The following is a 27,591-nucleotide window of genomic DNA, read 5'->3' as shown; positions in this document are numbered from 1 at the left end:
GCATCATTATAAGCTACCTGCAGCTTCTGTAAACTAGATGTTCTATAGTTGAACCAAAGATGAGCAGTATAAAGTGTTGTACAATATGCTTTAAAAAGTGACACCTTCACCTCATCTGAACAGAAACTAAATTTATGTAAAAGTGTATTTGCCTGCATATACATCATACGGCATTGTCTTTCAATATCCTCATCGTCTGTCATGCGTTCTGTGATGAAATGTCCAAGGTATTTTACTTTCCCAGACACAGTAAGACTCTTATTAGACAACTTAAAGACTGGAAATTTTATATTTTTGTCCTCCCTTGTTCTTCAAATCATAACCTCACTCTTTTTAGGATTATATAAGATATCACGTTCAAGACCATATTCAGAACACATATTTAAAAGCTGTTGAAGGTCAGCACTGCTAGGACTAAAAACCACAAGATCATCTGCATACATAATATGATTAACTAGAATATTCCCAATCATACACCCAGTTTTGAAAGCATTCAAACATTCAGATAGATCATCCATGTAAAGAATAGACAAGATTGGAGACAAAATCCCCCCTTGTCTCACGCCATTACTAACCCCAAAAGGGGCAGAGACTGTATTGCTCCATTTTAAACCAATAAGCCAGGATTTTCACAATATATTCTGCCACCCCTCTTTAGCACTATTCGGACGGGACTAGTTTTCTAAACTACGTTTGAGTTTCGATTCTTACCACCTGACGTCTGCTATTTTCATGTTCCAATTCAGACGGGACTAGTATCTCCATGTTTATTACAGAGGTGGGAGGGTCTGTTTTGTGCATCTGGGCGTCACAGAGACCGCGGCCTTTGTATGCGTGCATAGCATTCATTCAGAATGATTGCCTCAGTATTATTACACAATAAATACTAAATGGCTAGTATAACAAAACCATGTTAATGTGTGGTTCCTTTAGTTTAACTTGTTTTCCTTTTTTATTTATTTATTTTTGTATTAAATGTAATTAAAACATTATATAACTGAGTAAATAAATGAACGTGAGTAATCTTACCTGATGCTATTACAATAGCCGGTATTAACCGTTTACTTGATCTTGCTCTTGATTTTATTATTATTATTTCTTTGCCGGTAAGCAAATATATCAAACATGTGCTCGGTAAGAGCATCTACGGTAATTCACGTTGGCCAAAAACAAAAGGAAACATATCAACAATATCACCGGCAATCACAGACATTCGCATTCGGACGGGATTAGTTTTCTCAGAGGATCACTGAGTTTGCTGAAAAATGGTAGGTAATTTGCTCTGGAATTATCACAGAGGTTGTGTGAGAAAAACACAGACGTGGCAGATTCGGACGGGATTAAAATCACCAAGTACGTCTGTGTAACACAGATTTCTCTAACGACCCCCTGTAAAACTAGTCCCGTCCGAATAGGGCTTTTGTCTCATTTTAGAGAATAACCCGATCAAAAGCTTTAGATGCATCAATGAAACACATAAAGACTGATGAGTTTTTTTTTTATCTCTATACTGTTTACAATTTCCTTTAATGCATAGATGCAAACATCAGTGCCATGTTTAGTCTTAAATCCAAACTGATTGTCTGTTGAAGTAATAAACTCAATCAACCTGTGGCGAGGTGGGCGTGGGAAGGCGGAAAGCTGGAGCGGGAGAAGCGGCCGGCCGGCCTTTCGTGATGGCCCAACAGCTCTGGGACGCTTGCCGCAGGTGGTTGTTGGCGAGGGAGTGGTCAATCTGGTAGTACCCATGACTGGGTCTGCACCATCGATGGACGGCATCTCCAGCCTGATCAACCGCTCTCTTTTCCTTATCCACTGATGGAGGTCCCCTTCGAGAGAATTGGTATGGACCTCATCGGGCCATTAGAACGCTCAGCACACAGGCATCGTTTTGCATTAGTTCTCGTGGACTATGCAACACGATACCCAGAAGCAGTGCCGCTTCGCACAATCTCCGCAAAGAGTGTGGCGGACGCACTGTTTTGAGTGATCTCCCGAGTGGGGATCCCCAAAGAGATCCTCACAGACCAGGGCACGGCGTTTATGTCATGTATGGTAAGCGAGCTATACGAACTACTGGGCAATAAATCGATTCACACCAGCGTCTATCACCCACAAACAGACGGCTTGGTGGAACGATTTAATCGCACATTGAAATCCATGGTTTGTAAGTTCGTGAAGGAGGACGCCAAAAATTGGGATAAATGGCTCGAGCCCCTGTTGTTTGCAGTGCGGGAGGTTCCACAAGCCTCCACAGGGTTTTCCCCATTCGAGCTTCTCTATGGTCTTCAGCCCCGCGGTGTGGTTGACGTCATCAGCCGTAGTGAAAATCATTATGTCATGGACCTTCGAGCAAAACTTCACTCTGGGGCAGCTGTCTATGGAGAATTTGCTCCAGGCTCAAGACAAGCAGAGTCGGCTGTACAACAGGGGTACGCGAGTGCGTCAATTTGCACCGGGAGAGAAAGTGCTTCTGTTACTTCCAACATCCAGTTCTAAATTACCCATTTACCATTTGTGGTTACACGGCGATTGGGGGATCTCGATTATGAGGTGGTGCGATCGGATAGAGGGAATTCACATCAAATTCTCAATCTTCTAAAATGGTGGAATGAGGTGACCTCGGTTGATTTAGCCATGACAATTTCAGCAGAGGATGATCTCAGACCAGAAGCAGCTGTCAACTCAAATCAACTCTCAATGTGGCAGCTCGCATAGGTAGCCAAGTCGCAAGCAGATTTTGTGGACATATTTTCAACCCTGCCGGGTTGCACGAATCTCATACAGCACCATATCGAAACGGTCCCCGGGGAAGTGGTGCGCAGCCACCCCTATCGGTTACCGTAACACAAAAAAAAGGTGGTTCAAGATGAATTAATGGCCATGCTAGAGTTGGGAGTAAAAGAAGAATTGCATAGCGACTGGGCGAGCCGATAGTTTTAGTCCCTGAAACAGACGGCTCGGTCCGTTTCTGTGTTAATTATCGAAAGGTGAACGCAGTGTCGAAATTCGATGCTTATCCAATGCCCCGAGTTGACAAGCTGCTTTATCAGTTAGGTTTGGCTCGCTTTAATTCGACACAGGATTTAACAAAAGGGTATTGGCAGATCCCCTTGTCGCCATTATCGAAAGAAAAAACGGCCTTCACCACGCCGTTTCGGTTGCACCAATTTGTCTCCCTTCCTTTTGGGTTATTTGTGGCTCCCGCAACCTTTCAGCGTCTCATGGACAAGATTCTCCGGCGCCATTGCGCGTACGTCGCTGCCTATCTCGACGACATCATTATACACAGTAATGATTGGCAGCGGCATATGGAACATCTCCATGCGGTCCTGAGATCCTTAAGGGTGGCTGGACTCACGGCGAACCCACAGAAGTGTGCAATTGGGCGGGTGGAGGTACGGTATCTGGGCTTGTTTTACAACCTATCCAGCAAGAATTTTTTCTAGCATTTTAGACAAGATACTAGCTAAAGCTATAGGTCTATAATTATCTAAGTTGCCTACCATTCCAGTTTTGTTCTTAATAACTGGCACTAACAGAACAGACAACATTGAGTCTGGTAACACACCATTAATCAAGAGGCCAGTAAAACAGACAGCTAATAAAGGGGCTATCCTCTTTCTTCCATATTTAAGATGTTCAGCAGAAATATTATCTAGACCACAAGCTTTATTTTGAGGCAATTTAATTATAGCATGATCCACCTCATGTGACATAATCACTATTGGATAATTAATTTGAATATCATCCACATTATTCAATTCATTTTGGATGCAATTAAAAAAGACTATAATAATGCAGTCTCCATAGTTCTGCAATATTATCTGCCCCCGAAACTCCATCCAAGGTACAAGGAAGAGATACTCTGCATCTATTAAAAGTTCTGAAATCTTTCCAAAAATCAGTGATATTATGATTTAACAGCTTCATAGCCATAGAATCGGCCCTTAAGGTTTGCTAATTTTTACAGATAAAACGAATAGCATACTTATATCTTGCATTTGTAGACTTCTTATATTCAAGCTCAGGCCCTTGCCTGGGTCTACCTGCTATATCCCACAATTTAAAAGCTTCCCGGGCTTCATCCTGATATTCTGCAACATATTTACTCCAGCCAGGCTTAGCCTTATTCATTATACCCCTCGATACCCCCTTCAGGCTTTGTGGGATTAGAATTAAAACCGCCATCCATTATTGATTTTCTACACCATGATTGATTCGCCATTTTATTTAAACAGCAACAATGTAAATGTTCCATATTCTTCTTTACTGACTACCAGAAACTCTCTCTCTGATATTAGCATCTCTTGTCAAAGGAAATAAGCGTATAAAACATCAGGCGTCTTGATATACTGCTACATAGATTACACGTTACACTTCTGATCAGGCAATAAAAACTTTAATTTAACCTGTATGGATTTCATAAGCCTGGAAATATATTTATATTATCAATTAATATTGATAACTTACAGGACACCATGTAAAAATTACAGGACACCATGCCCCTCACATGCTGCCAACTCTATGTGCTTTAACCTTCATTTTTATTTATAATAAACACCTCTCTGAGACCCGAGGATAAACTTACTATTTCTGTCTTCATTTATTCAGTCAGATATTGTAATTGTAGGTGCACTTTATTTCATTTAAAAGTTGTCAACTGTAAATTTAAAGTTAATGTTAATTCAGATTTAAATCTGAGTGTAAAGTCATGATCAACAGGATTAAAAATGAATCTATTTTAACCCTTGTGCGGCCCTCATTTGGGAGTCACACTCAGGGTCTTCACGGTCAAAAGTGACCGGACACCTGAAATGTAACTTTTTTGCCCCCCAGTAAAATCAGTGGAATATATTTTTATTAAATAATATTTTTAATTTTTTATTTTGTATTTTGAGAAAATTTTAAGGTATTAATTCATATTTATGCAATAATTATGAACAATTTTTCTCATAGAAAATAGTACATTATGTTTTTTTTTCTAATTTTTCAAAATTATTTTCAAATTAATGTTGTATTTCAGATTAAACCAGAGACTAGGCCTTTCAAATACATTTTTTTGAAGATTTTTTTAGCGCCACCTGGTCAGAGCAAAGAAAGAAAAACATGTAAGTGCATGGTGCAGCCACTTATTACCAGTATAGGAATCTATAGAGAGGCTTGTGAATTCCCTTATTGTTTTTAGACATAATTGCTTACTCATATTAAGTAGTGGACTTAAATATATATTAATACATTCTAAAGAGTACTTTTTGTATATTTGTTTATATTTCTTCTGTTATAAATAATGATTTCATGCATTATTTGCATTAAAGTTTTTGCATTATGATTGCAATCAAACCTGAACATATTGTTCAGTGGCACAGAGCTCCTGCAAAAAAATAAAAAATAAGAATCCTCAGAATGGTGCAAAGGACCAAGTCTGAGTTTCTAAATGCACTGACAAACCCAAGAGGCAGCGCCTGCTTCTCATCGCTGTTTTACAGACAGCAGGTCATAGGTGTGTGTGTGTGTGTGTGTGTGTGTGTGTGTATGTGATTATTTAGAGTGTCATACCTTCACTGCTGTTAGATTTTCTCTGCATTATGACTGAATTATTGAATGGATTTCACATTCTCAAAACTTTGCTCTGTGTTACAGAGACAGTAGTTCATAGGTGTCTATGTGTAAGTATATGTGTGTGTGTGTGTGTGTGTGTGTGCATCTGTGTGTGATTGGATGTGTCAATATCACACTCTTGATGTTTTATAGTGTCATCCCTTCACTGCTGTGCACTTTTTTTCAGTTTTGTGATCGATTTGTAGATTGTGTACACAAATATTCTCTGAATTGTTGTATTTTTGTCTATTTCCCATTCATTTCCTATGGACGGTCATTTTTGACCGAAGACCCTGAGTGTTACTATTTTTTTTACGCCCACTTAGACTGTTCGAATCATGCCCTCAATTTTTTGGTGTGTTCACACCCCAAATGCCATGAAGGTCACCGCATTTCATATCATTCCGATGAAGCTGTGATTTTTAACATTTCAAAACGTAAAATATTCCGGTCAGAAATGACCGAAGAACGCACAATTAAACATAAATGAAATAAATAAAAAATGATGGTTAAAATGTAAACTTGCTTATTTTTAAATAAAGTTTAAATATTGGTGCAACTAAATTATTAGATAAACCTTGATTTATATCTTAATATAAACTTAATTTGTTTTTCCTAATATGTTTAGCACATGATAAGGCAACATATATATATATATATATATATATATATATATATATATATATATATATATATATATATATATATATATATAATTTTAACCAAGAAATAAACTATTTTCTCATTTATATCATTTGAATGTATAATATCCTATGCACGTTTGTGATTTTAGAGAGTAAGAGGCATGTAAAAGGGGCTTTTATTTTGATTTTGTGCTATGACGTCATAGGTCTGCGCTCTGTCTCTGTTGTGATTCGGATGAAGACAGGTTTGTGTTTTTAAGCATGTTAAGGGTTTAAATAGTTATTAACCGTTCAGTATATTTTGTTGTTTTCACAGCAACTGTAACATGAAGTCGTTGTTATTGAATATATAATTTATGGCTATATCTAATATTACTCAACAATACTTTGTGTTTGTTAAGCGCGTCCATACATTAGTAACAGAACAGGCGCGTCTCATTTCGCTCCCTGTGGTGAATGCGTTTATCATAACTACTAATAATTCAGTCACTGGCAAAAAGTGATGTAAAAACAGAACTTGAGTCAACTGACCCAAATACTTCTCAACATGTTTCCAATCTCTCGATTCAGGGGCACGCTGATGACATCTGCTGCTCAAAACATGTGAACGCAACGGGAACAACAAACAACTGCAAATGATTTCATGAAATTAGAATGTATTTAATAATGCAATTTACAAATCAATATTGAATGTAAATCTTAAATGCCTAAATATTAAGTGTCTCCTTAATTTGCCTAATTTTATTAATTTGTTATGCTAGTTTTGGTAGTTTTTTTTTTGTTTAATCAGGTCATTTGACTGACTCCCTTACCAGTGTGCTGACTACTGAGCTAGGAAGCTGATTGAGACACGCTCACACCGCTTTTCTGGTGACTTGTGCTGGAGCCAGAGCCCAGTTGCGAACGAGCTGGGCTATTTATTTACTCAAAAAAAAATCCCGGCCCAGATCCTGGTATCAAACCAGCCCTGAAACCTTTCGAACAAGGGGACCTATGATGCCAGTAGGCGGAGCTTACACTACAGACCACAGCTTAAAAGGCACTATATTTAAAAACTGTCATGAAGTTCATGAAAATTAAAAACACCAATTGTGTCATTCCTGTTATACAGTGACTTTTATGTCCTGATGGTTTATTTAATCATATTTTCTCTTAAATGAATGGCACATTTATAAGATATGGCATGAATTGTATATTTAGGTCTTCTTTACCACTTAAACAGGGATAATAGAAATTATAAATACTATTTTGTATTTTACACACCTTTCGTTGATATATGCATTACATTTTATGATGTCCTCAGTGCAAAGTAATCAACTTCCACAAGAAATATAAACTATGAAAGATTAAAAAAAAAAAAAATCTAAATAAGTTTTAATTATGTTATAGACTAGGCTAAACTGCCAATAATCATACATATAAATCAGGTGAAAATATAGATTTTTTTTTTTCCTTCTCGATTACCATGTCCCTGAAGTAATTTTCCACCCTGTTAGTACATACTTTCTCGCATTCCAAAACTGATTGCAATTTCATTTAGACTATTTTATAGAAGTGACATCATTTATTTTTCCCACTGGAATTCAAGTCTACAAACTGAGGTAAGCTTAAACTCTCACACTTACCTTTTTTTTTTAGTTTTTGAAACGTTTGTGCCGCCCTTAAAGTTCCACCCTGTTAGGCTATATCATGGTGAATGTTTGTCCCATCATAAAAAATGTAAAACAAATTTGACATAGTCATAAAAGTTATGTTAATCTGAAGAAGGTTAGCTAGCTAAATGTTGATCACTTAATGAGCTATGGCTAATTAAGCTCAAATTTTCCACCCTGTTAGGTCTATAAACTTAGGAAATTCTAATAGAATAAATAGTATTTAGTATATATAGTAAATCAATTTCTATATGCGTGTATATATATATATATATATATATATATATATATATATATATATATATATATATATATATATATATATATATATTAGGGATGCACCGAAATGAAAATTCTTGGCCGAAACCGAAAACCGAAAAAGAGAATACCAAGGCCGAAAACCGAAACCGAAACACCGAAAGAAAATATGGCAATTATTAGTACCGTTGCATTTATTGCTATGACCGTGTACTAACTTTACTAAAATTAAGACATTGCAATTGCATAAATTAATATTAAAGTTTCAAAAATAATTACAATTACATAACTTATTTAAAAACATAAAAATACATAATTACAAATGATGCAAATATTTATTAAGCACATTGCAACACTGCACAGTATAAAATAAAATAATAAAATTTGAATAATAAAATTCAAACTAAAAATGTATCCCACTCATGTGTATATTTAATAATGTACAGGCCTACTGGCCTGCAGAAAGGTTTTAAAATGAACAGTTCTCTCATAAAAACAAAGTGCATTTAGGTGAAGTGCATTTGAAATTTTTCTATGTAGGACTAGAAAGTGCATTACTTCTCCAGTAGGCAAGACTGTTATCACTTCTGGGGATGGGGACTTCAGACAGATAACCATCTAGCTGTTGAGCAGTTGAGCTTGTCATCTGCCTGACATTTGAGAAATATTTGAGAGAGTGTATTTAAATAGGGTCAGGGCATAAATGAACATTTTTATCAAATTAAAGAAAACAATCTGATATTATGTATGTATATATGTTTGTGTGTGTGTGTGTATAGTAGCCTAAGTACAAAAAAGCCAACCTATTATTATTATTTGAGGCACTTTCTTGCAGAATTCCACTGAACATATCAGACAAAGATGGTGCATGCCACTCATCTGGTGCAGAGACCAGTCTTTTTTTCTGCGCTCTGATCTGTCTCCTGCGCTTGGCGCTTCTCCGTCTCCACGCGGGTTCTCCGCATCCAGCGCGGCCTGGATCATTTCTCGTGCGCGCTGCCTTATTTCCGCATCCAAGTAATGGTTTTATAACGCGGATCAAGCACATTCGTGATGAAGTGCAGAGGATCCGAAAAGATCTCAGTGAGACCTGTGCTCACAGACTCTATAAGACTGTACTTTTCTTTGTTTTTACTTCGTGGTCCGTCTTAATCTCTTTGTTAGGAGACGCTTTAGTGCTGCGAATAAAGGAATAAGAAGAGAATGTTCTCACTGGTGTTAAGTGAATGTCGCGTGGAGCTCGTGGTCTGCGCTATGCAGGTGCACGTGCATGTCGCGGTTTCTGTTTGCGTCATCACAACATTTCGGCCGTGTTGTTTCGGTGATAAAAGTCTATCGGCCGAAAACCGAAAAGGCCCTTTTCGGCCGATAATTTTCGGTGGCCGAAATTTCGGTGCATCCCTAATATATATATATACACGCATTGAAACACTGGTGTTCCACCCTCTTATGCTCTTTTCCACCCAGTTAGACAAGTCATTTTAAATAATAATTTCACAGCAACGTCTCATTTTGTGAGGTGAGGAGCACTAACAGCATATATATATATATATGTGTATATATGTATATGTATATATATGTGTGTATATGTATATATATGTGTATATATGTATATGTATATATATGTGTATATATGTATATGTATATATATGTGTGTATATGTATATATATGTGTGTATATGTATATGTATATATATGTGTGTATATGTATATGTATATATATGTGTATATATGTATATATATGTGTGTATGTGTATATGTATATATATGTGTGTATATGTATATATATGTATGTATATGTATATATGTATATATATGTGTGTGTATATATATATATATATATATATATATATATATATATATATATATATATATATATATATACAGGACAGACCAAAAGTTTGGAAACATTACTATTTTTAATGTTTTTGAAAGAAGTTTCTTCTGCTCATCAAGCCTGCATTTATTTGATCAAAAATACAGAAAAAACAGTAATATTGTGAAAAATTATTATAACTTATAATAGTATTCTATTTGAATATACTTTTAAAAAATAATTTATTCCTGTGATGCAAAGCTGAATTTTCAGCATCATTACTCCAGCCTTCAGTGTCACATGTAACATCCAACCGATCACATGATCATTTAGAAATTAATCTAATATTCTGATTTATTATGAGTGTTGGAAACAGTTCTGCTGTCTAATATATTTGATCAATAAAATGTTAAAAAGAACTGCATTTATATATATATATATATATATATATATATATATATATATATATATATAAAATTCTAATAATATATATTCTCTTTACTATCACTTTTTATCAATTTAACACATCCTTGCTGAATAAAAGTATTGATTTTATTTAAAAATCAATACTTTTATTTTTTATTTACTGACTCCAAATTACTGACCAGTAGTGTATATTGTTATTACAAAATATTTATATTTTAAAAACATAGCTTCTTTTTTTTTTTTTTTACTTTTTATTCATCAAAGATTCCTAAAAAAATATCACATGTTCTGAAAAAATATTAAGCAGCAGAACTGTTTCCAACTTTGATAATGAATCATCATCAATTAATCATTAGAATGATTTCTAAAGGAATAATGATCCTTAAAATTCAGCTTTGCATCACAGAAATAAATGATAATTTAAAGTATGATAAATTTAATAACAATTATTTTAAATTGTAATAATATTTCACAATATTAAAAAAAAATTCTGTACTTTTGATCAAATAAATGCAGGATTGATGAGCAGAATTTATTTTTATTTTTTTAATACAATGACTCCAACTAGCCACTTTGGCGGGTTGAATAATTGTAACGTTTTTAAAAGGCATCTGAAATAACCCATATTGCAGTGTGACAGTATGACACTACAACTCCCATGAGTATTACATGCACATAGTGTTGCCTTGTGCTTGCACGCTAGTGACACAAAGGAAGAGACAGCTATCCATTTCTGTTTAGCTCAGATATATTTTCAATTGCCAACACTGACTCTTTCTGAGGGCTTCAGAGTTTCACTCTCTATCAAGCGATCTGTGATATTTCTCAGTTCACCTCAATGGAAACGCAGCGCAGCTGTATTTAATGTACCATAAACTCTAGTGTGAATGCGCACAAATCGCCGTCGCTTTCTCTCACACACACAAAGAGAGAGAGAGAGAGAAGGGATTGACGTGCTACATTTAAACAATATTCTTTGTTGTATTGTCCTGTTGAAATAAAAGCGTTCCTATGGAAGTCTTCAGCTTTCAAGAAAAGCCGGGTTTTCCGGTAGTGGCCAAAGTCAATGCGCAAACGCCAGTCTCATTGGTAGACGCTCATCTATTATCGTCCCTGTTTTGATTTCAGCAAATCAGTTCAAGCGAATGCACAAAACCTGATTAATATTCATGAATCCAGCAGCTCATTAATCCTTAGTAATCCTTAGTGTGTTTTATAGTTCTTATTATTAGAATTCGTATCATTATTATCCTATCAGTATTTTGTTAGTTTTTTCCCAATTTTTTTTTTGTCAGAAACACTGAATGACAGAAAAAACAACCATCTCTCAAGTTAAAATGTTCAGTTAAATTTACTTCTAATTAGTTGTTATATATATATATATATATATATATATATATATATATATATATATATATATATATATATATATATATATATAAAATCTCAGTCTGGCGGGTAAACTAAAATATTTACTAGCTAATGGCGATTCGATTGTCAAGGTGTCAATAGAGAGTTGCAACCTAACCAGTAGTCATTATTAGGGCCTGAGCACAAAAATAACACAAACTGAAACGTGTTCTATATGATGAGAGGAACTTTCCCCTTAAATTTTAATGTAGATTAAAGCAACTTTGTCCATGCAACCATGGCATGCATTTTTCAACTGACCTACTTTCCATTGCAACTTGTAACAAAGTTACAAGTAATTCTGAGTCTGATTCTGATTAAACAGACAGTGTTTCTAATGCTAATGCTTTTTTTCAGTTTCACTTTTTTATTAATCTTCTACATCCATGCACTATTTTATTATGCAATAAGAAGCTACTTTTTATGTCTTTATCTTAATACATGGTTTTATTTAAAAAATGAGCTTTACACACAATCTTATCAGAGCTAATGATAATGACCTCTATTGTTATACATTTATGTAGTCTTGATTTGGGTGTGTACAGTGGTTTTATATTTAAAAGTGTTGTAAATCTAGTTCAAGTAAGTTTTAGCACACCATATTCAACTTTAATCAGGTAAATTCACAACAACAAAAATGTGGCTATTAAAAATGCTGTGTGGTTAGTAACTTTGGAAAACCAGTTTGCTAGTTAGCAAAAAAGTTATTGTCAAGCCCTGTTTACAACCCTATTGGCAAACATTTTTTAATTGTTAATTTAATAATTAAGACACATTCTATTCGACAATAATTGTTTTGCTATTGTTTTTAAAATAAAAAAAGGGACATATACAGTACTATCTAAGAAAAGCTCATTATTGTTTAACATTTACATTATTAACATGTTGTGATAACTATCTATATTTCTCTAACGGTGAAATATTTTCATGGCCAATGTCTGAACAATCTAAACATAATTATAATTTTTTGAGTCCACGAGCTTGACCAATATCCATTCCTAATAGTTAAATATCTCCCTATTTTGGTAGAATGCAAAAAAAAAACCAAAGAAAAAACATTAAAATTATGTAACTTTTTTTTTCCAACGTTTAAGAAGCCAAAATGTTACCGCATACAAAGAATGTCCCAGTATTATTAATATTTCAGGTCAGTAGAAGTGATTAACACTCTTCTTCTAGAAGAGATTCCAGTCACATATTATTGAAGTAGAGGATTCTGCTCACTGTCAGTGTAAACACGAGCAGGTTCAGAATGATTGGTACTCTTGGCTGAGCGCTATCAGAGTTTGGATTTATTTTTCTTTCTGTTAATTATTCTCTTCTTAAACATTTCAGAGTGTCCAAACAGACTGAAAAACTCCTGGTGAAGAAGCCGAGACCTACGTGACAATATTATAAAGATGGAGTTTATTAAAGAGGAGATTGAAGACGTGAAGATTGAAGAAACATTCAGAGTCAAACAAGAAGATGCTGAGACACAAACAGGTTCGTTTTCATTCTCAATGCTGAACTCACTCATTTTATCCTTATAAAAACATCTACCCCCGAGACATCCTACACTGCATCCTTCAAGTTTAGTTGAGAAATAGTCCAGAACCTCCGAATGGAGCTGTTCTCTGGCATCTGCCTTAATCACATTTGGAAATCTCTCTGCCTGTCAAAATCTGCTCTGGAATCAACTCATCTTGGCTCTCCAGACTGAGCACTGGCAGATTTAAAGGGGGGGTGAAATGCTAGTTTTCACTCAATATCCTGTTAATCTTGAGTACCTATAGAGTAGTACTGCATCCTTCATAACTCCAAAAAGTCTTTAGTTTTATTATATTTATATGAGAAAGATAGTCTGTACCGATTTTTCCCGGAAAAACACGAGCACCTAGAGGCGTGACGTGTGGGCGGAGCTAAATAATCACGAGCGCGAGTAAGCTTTCGTGTTGAGAACGTTTGGAAGATGTGACACAGATCCAGAGGCTGAAATTTAACAAGAGCAGCATCAGCAATGAAGTCTCTATGTGGTATGTACTGAAAATGTTTATATTTGCTTAGCGGTTTTGGAAAATGACTAAGTTCCACTTTATGTCGTTTTTTTTTTCTTTTCAAGCTGTACATGTGGAAAGTGCAGTTTGATGTGCTTACGCGCCGATAGCTAAGTTAACAACACAGAGATATTTGAAGCAGTTTTACTCACCGCATGCGGTTCCAACACAGTCGTGACCCTTTTTCGTTGAGACTGCATTATCCTTAAGAAATAAACGATGTGCAAATCCGGCGTCAAACTGGGCCTTGTTTGTAAAACAAGCATCTTCGAAATGCAGGGAACAAACAAAAACACTTGCACAACTCCGTTGATGCTCTGTAAAAATAAACTCCATCCACTGGTCCCTTAATGCTGTTTCTCTTTTGGTAATCTGTGCAGGGTTGTCTTGCCCTGGCAACCAAAAACACACTTCTTTTGTGACTTTTCGTAATGCTCTCGCTCTGATCAGTAAATGTCTGTGCTCAGCCTTTCAGTGCTCTGCTCTACGGGAGCGCGCGCTCTTCCGGGGAGAAGTGCCTTAGGACCCATATAAGGAAATTCCTCTCCATCTAACGTCACACAGACCCATACTCGAAAAAAACTTTCCGAAACTTGTGACAAACCGGAAGAGGTTTTTTTGGAACAAAAATACTCCTACAAACGTACAACTTAATTTTTGAAACTTTGTCCATGTTTAGCATGGGAATCCAACTCTTTAACAGTGTAAAAAACTCAGTATGCATGAAATAGCATTTCACCCCCTCTTTAACTAAATAATATATATATATATTTTTTATTTAGTCCAAGCATAAAACAAACTCGTGATGAAAAGTAATACATTTACACAAACAAAGTAGCAGTCGGATAGATAGGATTTGAAGGGCACCTATTATGCAAAATCCACTTCAAGGTGCTTGAACAGAAATGTGTGTTGGAATTGTGTGTACAAAGCCATTGTAGAATAATACAAATCTTTTTCATTTTGTAATAAATTTTTAATAATTTTTTTTTAAATCTTCATAAAGCCAAACCAGGCTAAAAAAAAACAGCAGTCTGTATCCTGTCTGCAATATAACATCATATTGTGGTAGCCCCACCCACCTCTATTGATTTACCATTCTACCATCTTAGGCCCAATCCCAATTCTATTTTATACCCCTTCCCCTACCCCTTCCCCTTGTCCCTTAAAACAGTGTCAAGGGGTAGGGGAGAAAAAAAATTCCCCTAAGGATTAGGACACCACTACCATGACGTCACACGCCATCATTCGTCGTCTAGCTCTTACAATACACACATATACTGGTGTGCTGGTGTGCATTAATTATCGTTCTGTATTAATGAGCTGCTTACTGACACACACACACACACATATCGGAAATCGCGCAGCTCACACATCCAGGAGAAGATAAACTTGTCAACGCTGCCCCACGACTTTTATTAAATGCAGTTTAAATATTGAATCGCTACATTATATTTTTCAGCAACGAGAGGATACAATCACTGTTTTTAAGTAAACTCACTCTAAAAAAGATAAATCCACAGACGCGAATATACCCAATTTCCCTTTCTCTCTCTCTCTCTCTCTAATAGGTAATATTTGAGAAAATGGTTTTGCGATTTCTAATTATATGGAGGATTAGCCCCCATCAATGTCTACGGCAGTTATTGCCCTGATCAGACATATGCTGTGGCACTATCATGCAGTCTGTAATGATATGACGTTAGCAAATATTAGCAATTTTTTGCAAACATTTCTTTGAGTAACAAGACCATTAATATGAACTCATAATTGAAGTGAAGTGAAGTGAAAGTGACATTCAGCCAAGTATGGTGACCCATACTCAGAATTTGTGCTCTGCATTTAACCCATCCGAAGTGCACACACACAGAGCAGTGAATACACACACACACACACACACACACACACTGTGAACACACACCCAGAGCAGTGGGCAGCCATTTATGCTGCGGCGCCCGGGGAGCAGTTGGGGGTTCGATGCCTTGCTCAAGGGCACCTAAGTCGTGGTATTGAAGGTGGAGAGAGAACTGTTCATGCACTCCCCCCACCCACAATTCCTGCAGGCCCAAGACTCGAACTCACAACCCTTCAATTGGGAGTCCGACTCTCTAACCATTAGGCCATGACTTCCCACAATTGAATGTAACATAAAACAAATGATTACTTTTCGTTAAAATCTTTATGCCAAAAAAGCTTACATTTATGTGTCTTTTTGTTTGCTGTAGCAGCCATGTTGCTGAGATAATTCATACCCCTTCGTTTGAAGTGTGGTCCCTAAAAATCTTCGTTTGAAGGGCTATCTGGCCCTTTTCCTTTCCCCCTTCCCTCCAACCAAAAGAGAATCGAGACACCCGGGAAATCGGGAAAGGGGAAGGGCTAAGGGGTAGAATTGGGATCGGGCCTTAGGTTGGGTGTGTTGTCTTGTCCCAAGTCTGCCATTTTGTCCGTGTGTAATCAGCTGTTAAATGATGAATGAGATAATTTTTCTGTCATCAAATATTGTGTGCCATATATATATATATATATATATATATATATATATATATATATGTGTGTGTGTGTGTGTGTGTGTGTGTGTGTGTGTATATATATATATATATATATATATATATATATATATATATATATATATATATATATATATATATATATATATATACAGTCAGGTCCATAAATATTGGGACATCGACACAATTCTAATCTTTTTGGCTCTATACACCACCACAATGGATTTGAAATGAAACAAACAAGATGTGCTTTAACTGCAGACTTTCAGCTTTAATTTGAGGGTATTTACATCCAAACCAGGTGAACGGTGTAGGAATTACAACAGTTTGTATATGTACATCCCACTTTTTAAGGGACCAAAAGTAATGGGACAGATTAACAATCATAAATCAAACTTTCATTTTTTAATACTTTGTTGCAAATCCTTTGCAGTCAATTACAGCCTGAAGTCTGGAGATCAATTAGACATCAGCGTACGCTGGGTTTCATCCCCGGTGGTGCTCTGCCAGGCCTCTACTGCAACTGTCTTCAGTTCCTGCTTGTTCTTGGGGCATTTTCTCTTCAGTTTTGTCTTCAGCAAGTGAAATGCATGCTCAATCGGATTTAGGTCAGGTGATTGACTTGGCCATTGCATAACATTCCACTTCTTTCCCTTAAAAATCTCTTTGGTTGCTTTCGCAGTATGCTTCGGGTCATTGTCCATCTGCACTGTGAAGCGCTGACCAATGATTTCTGAAGCATTTGGCTGAATATGAGCAGATAATATTGCCCGAAACACTTCAGAATTCATCCTAATGCTTTTGTCAGCAGCCACATCATCAATAAATACAAGATAACCAGTTCCATTGGCAGCCATACATGCCCACGCCATGACACTACCACCACCATGCTTCACTGATGAGGTGATCATGAGCAGTTCCTTTCCTTCTCCATACTCTTCTCTTTCCATCACTCTGGTACAAGTTGATCTTTGTCTCATCTGTCCATAGGATGTTGTTCCAGAACTGTGAAGGCTTATTTAGATGTTGTTTGGCAAACTCTAATCTGGCCTTCCTGTTTTAGAGACTCACCAGTGGTTTACATCTTGTGGTGAACCCTCTGTATTCACATGGTGAAGTCTTCTCTTGATTGTTGACTTTGACACACACTTACACCTACCTCTTGGAGAGTGTTCTTGATCTGGCCAACTGTTGTGAAGGGTTTCTTCACCAGGGAAAGAGTTCTTCGATCATCCACCACAGTTGTTTTCCATGGTCTTCCGGGTAGTTTGATGTTTGGAAAGCAACCAAACAGATTTTTAAGGGAAAGAAGTGGAATGTTATGCAATGGCCAAGTCAATCACCTGACCTAAATCCGATTGAGCATGCATTTCACTTGCTGAAGACACAACTGAAGGGAAAATGCCCCAAGAACAAGCAGGAACTGAAGACAGTTGCAGTAGAGGCCTGGCAGAGCATCACCAGGGATGAAACCCAGCGTACGCTGATGTCTAATTGATCTCCAGACTTCAGGCTGTAATTGACTGCAAAGGATTTGCAACCAAGTATTAAAAAATGAAAGTTTGATTTATGATTGTTAATCTGTCCCATTACTTTTGGTCCCTTAAAAAGTGGGATGTACATATACAAACTGTTGTAATTCCTACACCGTTCACCTGATTTAGATGTAAATACCCTCAAATTAAAGCTGAATGTCTGCAGTTAAAGCACATCTTGTTCGTTTCATTTCAAATCCATTGTGGTGGTGTATAGAGCCAAAAAGATTAGAATTGTGTCGATGTCCCAATATTTATGGACCTGACTGTATATGTGTGTGTATGTGTATATATATGTGTGTGTGTGTGTGTGTATATATATATTTATATATATATATATATATATATATATATATATATATATATTAGGGGTGTAACGGTTCACAAAATTCACGGTTCGGTTCGATACGATACACTGATGTCACGGTTCGGTTCGGTTCGATACGTTTTAGATACAGCAAAATGTAAAAACATCTCAACTTTTCAGAATGCCGCAAGCGCACCGCGGGTCATGTGACAAGAACCAACCAATCAGCTTCATCCTTTCCCGTAACAACGTTGAGAGCTCAGCCAAGATGAAGGAACAGCTGATCATAGTTGTATATGGATTGCAATTTTGAAATAAATTCAGTAGCAGAGCTACTGCAAGCGATTTTTAGAGCTGCAAATCCATTTATCCTTCGCTGAAATTTCCGCGTCTCATGGAGAGAGCACGTCATTGTTGCTTAGCAAAGACAGACGCCTCATGAGCGCTTCTGCCCGAGCGCTTTGGAAAGGAGGAGAAAGACGCGCTTAGCGTTTTCCATGCGTTTTTAGGCACGATATGTGAACGGCCCCTAAGGCGCTCGCTCACTCAGCACGCGCTGAAGGCTCGTTGCAAAATGTCTAATGCATTTAACAGACCAGAAATATAAGATCCTAAAATAACCAACAGGTCTGGTGTTTGGGTTGGATTCCCTGTAAGCTATAGTGTCTAAATGCTGCAGGGATAGTTTGCTGCGTGCATGTTTCTCCTTTTTTTTCGTCTTTTCCCAGATAGTACTGACGCATATATCCCAGATATTCCCGCTGTTGTTTTATTTATTTTTTTGTATTCCCGCTGGTGTACCCTGTCATGTTGCAGATGCGACATACCGTTGTTTTTTTATCCACCACTCTCTTGCCATCACCATTATAGCTTAAAGGGAATCCAAAGTGCACCCAAACACCAGACCTGTTGGTTATTGGAGGATCTTCTCATTTCTAGTCTGTTAAACGCATTGGCTATTTTGCAACGAGCCTTCAGCGCGTACTGAGTGAGCGAGCGCCTGCTGAGTAGCCTAACATAAACATATAAGATGGTGTTTTTTTCTTCTTCGGGAGTGTCAGGGGCGTTGCCTGTTACGTTGTTTGGGTTATTGGGCTACCTTGTTGAACGCATATCATTATATTTCTTTCTTTCTCTCTCTTTTTTTTTTTTTTTCAAATATAATTAATTACTCCAACGAACCATTCGGTATACATAATGCGTACCGCGTACCGAACCGAAAGCGTCGTACCGAACGGTTCAATACGAATACGCGTATCGTTACACCCCTAATATATATATATATATATATGTGTGTGTGTGTGTGTGTGTGTGTGTATATGTGTATATATATATATATATATATATATGTATGTGTGTGTATGTGTATATATATATATATATACATACTGTATTTTTCGGACTATAAGTTGTACTTGAGTATAAGTCGCATCAGTCCAAAAATACGTCATGATGAGGAAAAAAACTTAGCTCCTGTAGTCTACACTGAGCAGCATAGAGCGCCCCCTCGCGGCTGTAGACGGTAATGTTTCCTATTGGTTCATTTCTCTTGGTTCATTTCTTTCGGTTCATTTCAAATTAATTTTGATAAATAAGTCGCACCTGACTATAAGTCGCAAGACCAGCCAAACTATGAAAAAAAATTAAAAAGCTTATAGTCTGGAAAATACGTATGTATATATGTATATGTATATATATATGTATATATGTGTGTGTATATATATATATATATATATATATATATATATATATATATATATATATATATAAATTATAAATATATTATAATTATATATATAAATATAAATTAATTTTAAAATTGTGATTACATATGACTTTCCAAAACTGAAGTTCTTCCAAAGCCTTTATTTATTTGTTAGAATATAGCTCAATACTTTAACTAAATGCAAAAGCTTAATAATCAAAGTCTACTTATTAATTAGTGAAATAATAAAGGATTAGTCTAATAATTGTTAGATTAATCAGTTCTCAAAATAATTGTTTGTTGCAGCCCTAGCCTGGAGTGTGATTAGACAGCAGACTATTCTTTAAGCTTTTGAATCACTCAGATGCATCTTGAACAAGCCTTTAATGCAAATGAAACAGAATGTCTCTGAATTGTAGTTTGAATCATTTACGTACTTGCTTAGTTTATCACAGCCGCTTTGTAACGATGGATGCGATTAGACAGCAGTGTACACAGAATTAGTAAATAGTTAACGTACTTTAAGAGACTGAAATTATCCTTAATCAGGCCCTTATTCAGAGGTGTCAAGTAACTAAGTAACAAATACTTCGTTACCTTACTTAAGTAGAAATTTGGGGTATCTATACTTTAGTTGAGAAATTATTTTTCAGCCGACTTTTTATTTCTTTTCCTTAAAGGTGCCATATGCAGAAATTGAGGTAAAAATATCCATAACATGACCTACACGCATCAAAAGAATGAGAAGAAATAAGGGCGATGATGTCATTAAAAAAATGTCAAGTTATAGTGCTGCAGAGATATCAACCTTAATTAGCATTAGCATTACTAGCCCCGGCCCGACAGGTGTTGTAATACCAGTTTCGGCCGTGGGAGGCGGTATGCGGGCAACATAACCACCAGCCAACCTGCAATACATGAATAACTCGCAGGGCGTACCTGAACCTGATGTCTATCGTGTGGAAAGTACAGCCCACTACTTTCAGTTCAGAGAGGAGAGCGGAAGGATAGCTGAAGCCTTTGGCAAGAGACCAACACCCGCTACAGGGAAACAACCGCGCTCGGAATCACAAATCAAATCTGATAAGAATACCAGAGTAAACATCGGCACTGCTTTTAATCGCTGGAGACAACTGATGGACCTGAAAGAAATGAGGTTCGACTCCGTGCTTGCAAATAAGTGGCTGTTAGTATTTCGCTAGAAGTTTGTTTTATATGGTTGTGAATTTGTTTTCGGGAAGTTATAACATAGAAAGGCTGTTCGATAAACGTGCTAATGTTAGCGATGGCTAACCGTAGCTGCGTTTGATAATTAGCTAGCTATAACTTAATGTTACCCATTTTATTATATAGGGCTGTGCATGTCTTTACTCATGTACATCTCACCAGTAAAGACGCTCATGTAATTAGGAGAATATCTCCAGCACGTGTGTTCAGATCAGGATTGCCAGGTTTTCACAACAAATCCTGCCCAGTTGCTTCTCAAAACTAGCCCAATCTCGCTTCCAGAAGGTTCCCCGATAAAACATTGCTTCCCGGGGTTAAAATATAGGTTTTTTAGCAGGGTTGCCTTGGTATAATTCGCATTTTAGGGGCTAAATATCACGTTATTTGTATTGGGGTCGCTGTGACCAGCGGACATGAAAAACAACCACCACAGACTTGGCAACACTGGTTGGCATTTACTACACAGAGCCGTAATTCACTGACAATCTACACAACATCGATGTTAAAATCGCAGGCGATTCTTTGTCGATTTTGAAAGCGATTTTGTGTTAGTTGTCGGTAGACTAAGGCTCTGTGCAGTAACGGCCGCTCCACCTGAACCAGTGTTGCCAAGTCTGCGGTTGTTTTCATGTCCGCGGTTTGAAGCAATCCCAATACCAATAACGTGATATTTAGCCCCTAAAATGCTAATTTTACCAGGGAAACCCTTCCCAAAAATTTATACTTTAACCCCGGGAAGCAATTTTTATCGGGGAACCTCCCGGAAACGCGATTGGGCTAGTTTTGGACTAGTTTTAAGAAGCAACTGGGCAGGATTTGTTGTGAAAACCTGGCAACCCTGATCTGAATGCACATGCTGGAGATATACTTCTAATTACAGGAGCGTCTTTACTGATGAGAGGTGCATGAAAATCGCATTTGATTTTTTTCACAGCCCTATGTATCATAACTGACCTGCTCTGTCTAGTCTGTTGGTCTCCGTGTCCTCTTTGCTTCGTGGTTTTTCTGTGCGTGAAAAAATTGATGTGTGGCGTGAAAGCGTGTGAAAAGAGTCAATTGCGTGTGTCTTACGGTGAATGCTTGAGAGTTGGCACATTAGTTTCCAAGCAGAATAAAAGACAGGTTGATTATTGCTGTTTAGCGTTTGTATTAATCTATGATGTGTCACTGTTTGCCTACAGGGACATAAAAAAATTAATTAAAAGTGATACGTGGACCAAGGTGTCTGAGATTTATCATTTTAAGTAAAGGATCCTAATATTTCGTTCACAACAATATTTAATGAGGTTATAACTCCTTGTGGTTAGTCTGCACGAGATCAACAAGCTTGTTTGCTTTGCGGCCGCTTTAAATACAAAATAAGCATTCGATCTACGTTAGAGCGTCTGATCGCTCACAAATCTTTCTGCAGCGTCGTGAGCAGAGCGGCAAGAGCGATTTTTGACGCTCTAGACGCCGGCGGTGTGAACGCACAGTTAGGCTTCGGCTATGGCTGTAGTGTTGTTGTGAAAGTAGGGGCGGAGCATAGAGACTATGCCGTTTCTCGTTTGTTACTCTAGAGTAGACCAATTCACTTTATTGAGGCATACTGCCCCCATCTGGTATGGAATGTGGAGTATGACTTGATTTTTTTGCCAAACATTACAGATGGCACCTTTAAATTTTCACGCAAGTATCTGTACTTTCTACTCCTTAAATTTTAAAAATAGCTTTGTTACTGCTATTTCATTTTGGCTTGTTTTCATTCTGGCTTGTCATCATTGAAAAAAAAAAAACCTATCAAGATAAATCGCACAAACCGGATGGAGTGAATTTGATTGTGGTTGGATGAGAAGTATAAACCAATACCATTCCAACACCTTATTGGTTTGTACGCGATCCATCACACCTGCACATGACACAAATCACATCACACTCAAAAAAGGACATAGCCAGTGTTGGGTTCGTTTATCAAAAAATATATTTCTTAAAAGTAGGGTTGGGTATGAAACCGGTATCCGATCGCCTCAGAGTCAGTCCCCTTAAATTTTATATGAAACCGGAGTCAGACCGGTCTCCTCTCCATCTTTCAGCGCGCTCTTCAATCCGCAGATCGCGGCGGAGCAGCGCAAGTGCACTTAAACACAAACAGAGGACACAAGGTATGTGTTTATCGATAGATTGTTAGAATATCCGTATCTGTGCAGTTCTTTGTCATAAATACGGTTTACAAAAGGTCACGAGGGAGTCGGTTTCCCATTTACTGTTTAGTTTTCGCTCATCACACCACAGCCGTTTCCTCCAGCGAAAATCTAGCCCTTAACATATATGAATGAACACATACTTTAATTACACTTATATAAATATACTTAATTTAATCATACATTATACACACACTACTGTGGTAAAGTCTTAGGCACGTTTGTATTTTCGCTTAAAAGAATGGTGTTCGGCCAGTTATTTATATATTTTGCTGTAGTGTGTCATTAGAAAATATCAGTTTACATTTCCAAACATTCATTTAGCTGTTGAAAGACTGCTGGTGCATTCAAAATCACGCTAGATTATTATTAAAATTAATGGCAAACTGATATTTCCTATGGACACACTAGAGCAAAATATATAAATAACTGGCTTAAAACCCTTTTTTGGGGTCAAAATACTAATGTGCCTAAGATTTTTGCACAGTACTGTATTTTAAAAACGTCATTGTTGCTACTTTATAAAGAATGAGCATACAGTAATTCACAGGACTGATTAAAGACAGTGACAGACAACACTCATCTTAACTAAATATCAGAGTGAGTGACAGAGATACAGTAGAAACATTATGTGTGGTTTTGTATTAAATAAGGACCCAGATTGTGAAATACATTTATTAGCCTTAGAGTAAGGGAAGCACAACTTGGGAAATGAGAGCATCCAAGGTGAAAGCTATGGATTTATTTTAAATATTTTTAATGTTCCTTAATGTTATCCATAGTTTTATTTTTGTGGTGTTTTTTTTTTTGGGCGTTTATCTATCGGTACCGTTTTACCGCAAATGACAATGTTGTGATAAGTAGGCTATACCAACCCCCCCCCCCCCCACACACACACGCACTGTACATAGCAGACATATGTACCGAATACAGGAAGCTATCAATCAAGAAGGTATCAGGATTTATGGTCACTTTTAGTTTTTGATTAATCACTTTGATTAATCATTCATTTTGACAGCCCTATAATGTTTATTGTAAATAGACAACGATACAAGAGTAATTGTTATTAAGCCTGGACCAATGTTCTTGTCCATTGCCCTCACAGATTCCTGCAGCTAAGTTTGGGTACAGTACAGACCAAAAGTTTGGACACACCTTTTCATTCAAAGAGTTTTCTTTATTTTCATGACTATGAAAATTGTAGATTCACACTGAAGGCATCAAAACTATGAATTAACACATGTGGAATTATATATGGAATTATATACATAACAAAAAAGTGTGAAACAACTGAAAATGTCATATTCTAGGTTCTTCAAAGTAGCCACCTTTTGCTTTGATTACTGGTTTGCACACTCTTGGCATTCTCTTGATGAACTTCAAGAGGTAGTCACCTGAAATGGTCTTCCAACAGTCTTGAAGGAGTTCCCCGAGAGATGCTTAGCACTTGTTGGCCCTTTTGCCTTCTGTCTGCGGTCCAGCTCACCCCTAAACCATCTCGACTGGGTTCAGGTCCGGTGACTGTGGAGGCCAGGTCATCTGGCGCAGCACCCCATCACTCTCCTTCTTGGTCAAATAGCCCTTGATGCCTTCAGTGTGACTCTACAATTTTCATAGTCATGAAAATAAAGAAAACTCTTTGAATGAGAAGGTGTGTCCAAACTTTTGGTCTGTACTGTACATTTACATTCCATTAAAGGTTATTGATGACATGCCTCTGAAGTTTGACTTTTTGCAACATAACAATACTTTGTTCAAAATAGTGAAAATAGTTCCGGTTCGCGGAAAAAGAATTCGATGTAACCGGATCTTTTTGAACCAGTTCACCGAATCAAACTGAATCGCTTTAAACGGTTAGCGTCTTCAGTACGCATTAATCCACAAATGACTTAAGCTGTTAACTTTTTTAATGTGGCTGACACTCCCTTTGAGTTAAAACAAACAGTACACTGACTGAACTGCTGTGAAGAGAGAACTGAAGATGAACACAGAGCCGAGCCAGATAACAAACGAAACATTGAGTCGTTCACGATTCGGGGATTTAAACTCTTGGATCTGTCAACCGCTCTCATGAAAGCTCTCGTAGTAGATGCGTGTAGAGCAGTCCGCAGTTAACTGTTCCTTTTTTTTTTTTTTTTTTATTAATAATCCCGATATTTTCCAATTTTACATCATCGTCCAAATTATTCAGATATTATCACTAATATTTGATATATTTCCCAGCCCTATTGGTTAGCTGTCCCAGTGTGTTGTGATTGGCTAACAGTTTAGATGATGTATTCAATTATAATGTCTCAAGAAAAAAAAACATATACAGAGAAAATCAGAGGACCTAGTACTGGGCCTTGTGGCACTACATACTTGTGATTGAGATGTCTCTTCATACACAAAAATGGTAGTAGTTAGAAAGATCGGACATAAACCATATTAATTTCTTGTCCACGAATGTCAAGATAATTCACAAGGTATTCAAGAGAATGTTGTGATTATGTTGTTGAAGATCCAATAGCTTGAGTAGAGACTATAAGAAAGATGAACCTTAAATAAGCACAGTTTCCATGCTACAATGGGGTTAAATCAAAACAACTGGTATTGTTCACAAATACAATTTCTTTGCAAAACTGAGCATTGTTGAAAGGACAATATTTTGAAATGTTATTGTTGCTTTCTGTTCTACTGTTGTTTTTATACAACAATTAACTTGTATTTTTTCTCCCTTTGCCTAGACCTGATGCCACTGAAAGAGGAAATTGAAGAACTGAATGAAATGCAAGATACAGATCAGTATAAGAAACATAATGGTTTCTTAACTGGACAAAAGTCATTTAGTTGCTCACAGATTGAAAAGGCGTGCTCACAAAAAATAGTTCAAAAGACTGGATCTAGAGGTAATTTCACCTGCAAACAGTGTGGAAACAGTTTCAGTCGAAATGGAAGCCTTAAAAGGCACATGAGAATTCATACTCGAGAGAAACCTTACACCTGCAAACTTTGTGAAAATAGTTTCATTCGAAAAGAAAGCCTTATAAACCACATGAGAATTCACACTGGAGAGAAGCCTTTCACCTGCCAGCAGTGTGGAAAAAGTTTCACTCAAAAAGGAATCCTTAGAGTCCACAAGATGATTCACATTGGAGAGAAGCCATTCATCTGCCAACAGTGTGGAAAGAGTTTTACTCAGCAAGGAAACCTTAGAATCCACAAGATGATTCATGATGGAGAGAAGCCTTACACTTGCCAGCAATGTGGAAAACAGTTCATTGAACACAGAAACCTTAAAGTTCACATGATGATTCACACTGGAGAGAAGCCTTTCACTTGCCAACAGTGTGGAAAATGTTTCAGTGTAGAAGGAACACTTAAATGCCATATGAGCATCCACACTGGTGAGAAACCTTACACCTGCCCTCAGTGTGGAACCAGTTTTACTCAGCGAGGAAGCTTTAACAGGCACATCAATCGTCACAGAGAGAAACCTTACACCTGCAAACTGTGTGGAAAAAGCTTTTCAAAAAAACTAAATCTAAAGCATCACATGAACAGTCATACTGCTGAGAAGATATAAAGATATCATCAGATATAAAGTAACCCTTAATAAGCACACAAGGACTCACTCAGGAAAACTGTTTAGAGATATAGCCAGTTATGTCACATGAAAGGCTTTTTTACATGCAACCAAATAATCCATTTGTAATCGGATTGATGGCTCAATTGGACTGAAAAGCTTTCATGTAAACCCCTTAACCCTTGTGGATTGTTCAAATTCACTACCCTTTTGAGTTGTTCGGGATGGAAACATCCACTCAATTAAACTGCTGTAAAAATGTATCAGATTCATTTTTTTTTTTTTTTTTTTTTTTTTTTTTGCATAAATCTGTTAATCAACCTCAGTCCTGATCAAAACTACCAAATGTTTTTAAAAAAATCCAAGATTTTAACTTTAATTAACTTTTAACTTTAATTGCCAAGTTCATAAATGATGTCACTGATTTGGGGGAAAAAAAACAACTTTTTATAACAGTCTTGGGCATGTCAAAGATTAGTAGCAACATTGGCTTTGATGCATTTTTAGTTTTTGTGCAGCATTAGATTTAATTTTTTCTCCCTAATTTGTTGTTGGTGGCTGTTTTTGCCCCATTGACTTCCATTATAATGACATTTTTGGATTTCAAAGCCATGACACCATGTAATCATGCATTCTTAATTGTTTGTGGTTTTCCCTTTTGGGAAGAGGTAAAATTTTTTAATTTTACAGTTGATCACTAGGTGGGACTATTAACCCTTTAG

At 36.8% G+C, this 27,591-nt stretch overlaps 1 protein-coding gene across 4 annotated transcripts; it reads left to right on the top strand.

Moving 5' to 3' along the window:
• Positions 1-6,424: 6,424 nt before the first annotated feature.
• Positions 6,425-27,132, top strand: LOC113048421 (gastrula zinc finger protein XlCGF8.2DB-like). Of its 4 annotated transcripts, XM_026210221.1 has the most exons (4): positions 6,425-6,490; positions 6,816-7,846; positions 13,143-13,292; positions 26,031-27,132. In XM_026210221.1, the coding sequence occupies exons 3-4, from the start codon at positions 13,208-13,210 to the stop codon at positions 26,867-26,869; spliced, it is 924 nt and encodes a 307-aa protein (XP_026066006.1). In that variant the 5' UTR covers positions 6,425-6,490; positions 6,816-7,846; positions 13,143-13,207; the 3' UTR covers positions 26,870-27,132. The 4 variants fall into 4 exon arrangements, with proteins under 4 accessions (XP_026066006.1, XP_026066008.1, XP_026066007.1 ...); XM_026210223.1 differs by lacking the exon at positions 6,816-7,846 and having other exon boundaries at positions 6,457-6,490; XM_026210222.1 differs by lacking the exon at positions 6,425-6,490 and having other exon boundaries at positions 6,497-7,846.
• The last annotated feature ends 459 nt before the right edge of the window (positions 27,133-27,591 follow it).

This window comes from Carassius auratus, chromosome 29 (assembly GCF_003368295.1).
Source record: "Carassius auratus strain Wakin chromosome 29, ASM336829v1, whole genome shotgun sequence".
NCBI lineage: Eukaryota > Metazoa > Chordata > Actinopteri > Cypriniformes > Cyprinidae > Carassius > Carassius auratus.
This window is presented reverse-complemented; position numbering and strand designations above follow the sequence as displayed.

Bases quoted from the DNA above. Each gene is read 5' to 3' on its own strand.
- LOC113048421 (XM_026210221.1), top strand. From the start codon at position 13,208: ATGGAGTTTATTAAAGAGGAGATTGAAGACGTGAAGATTGAAGAAACA. The intron at 13,293-26,030 runs GTTCGTTTTCAT...CCCTTTGCCTAG, and splicing joins AGATGCTGAGACACAAACAG to ACCTGATGCCACTGAAAGAG.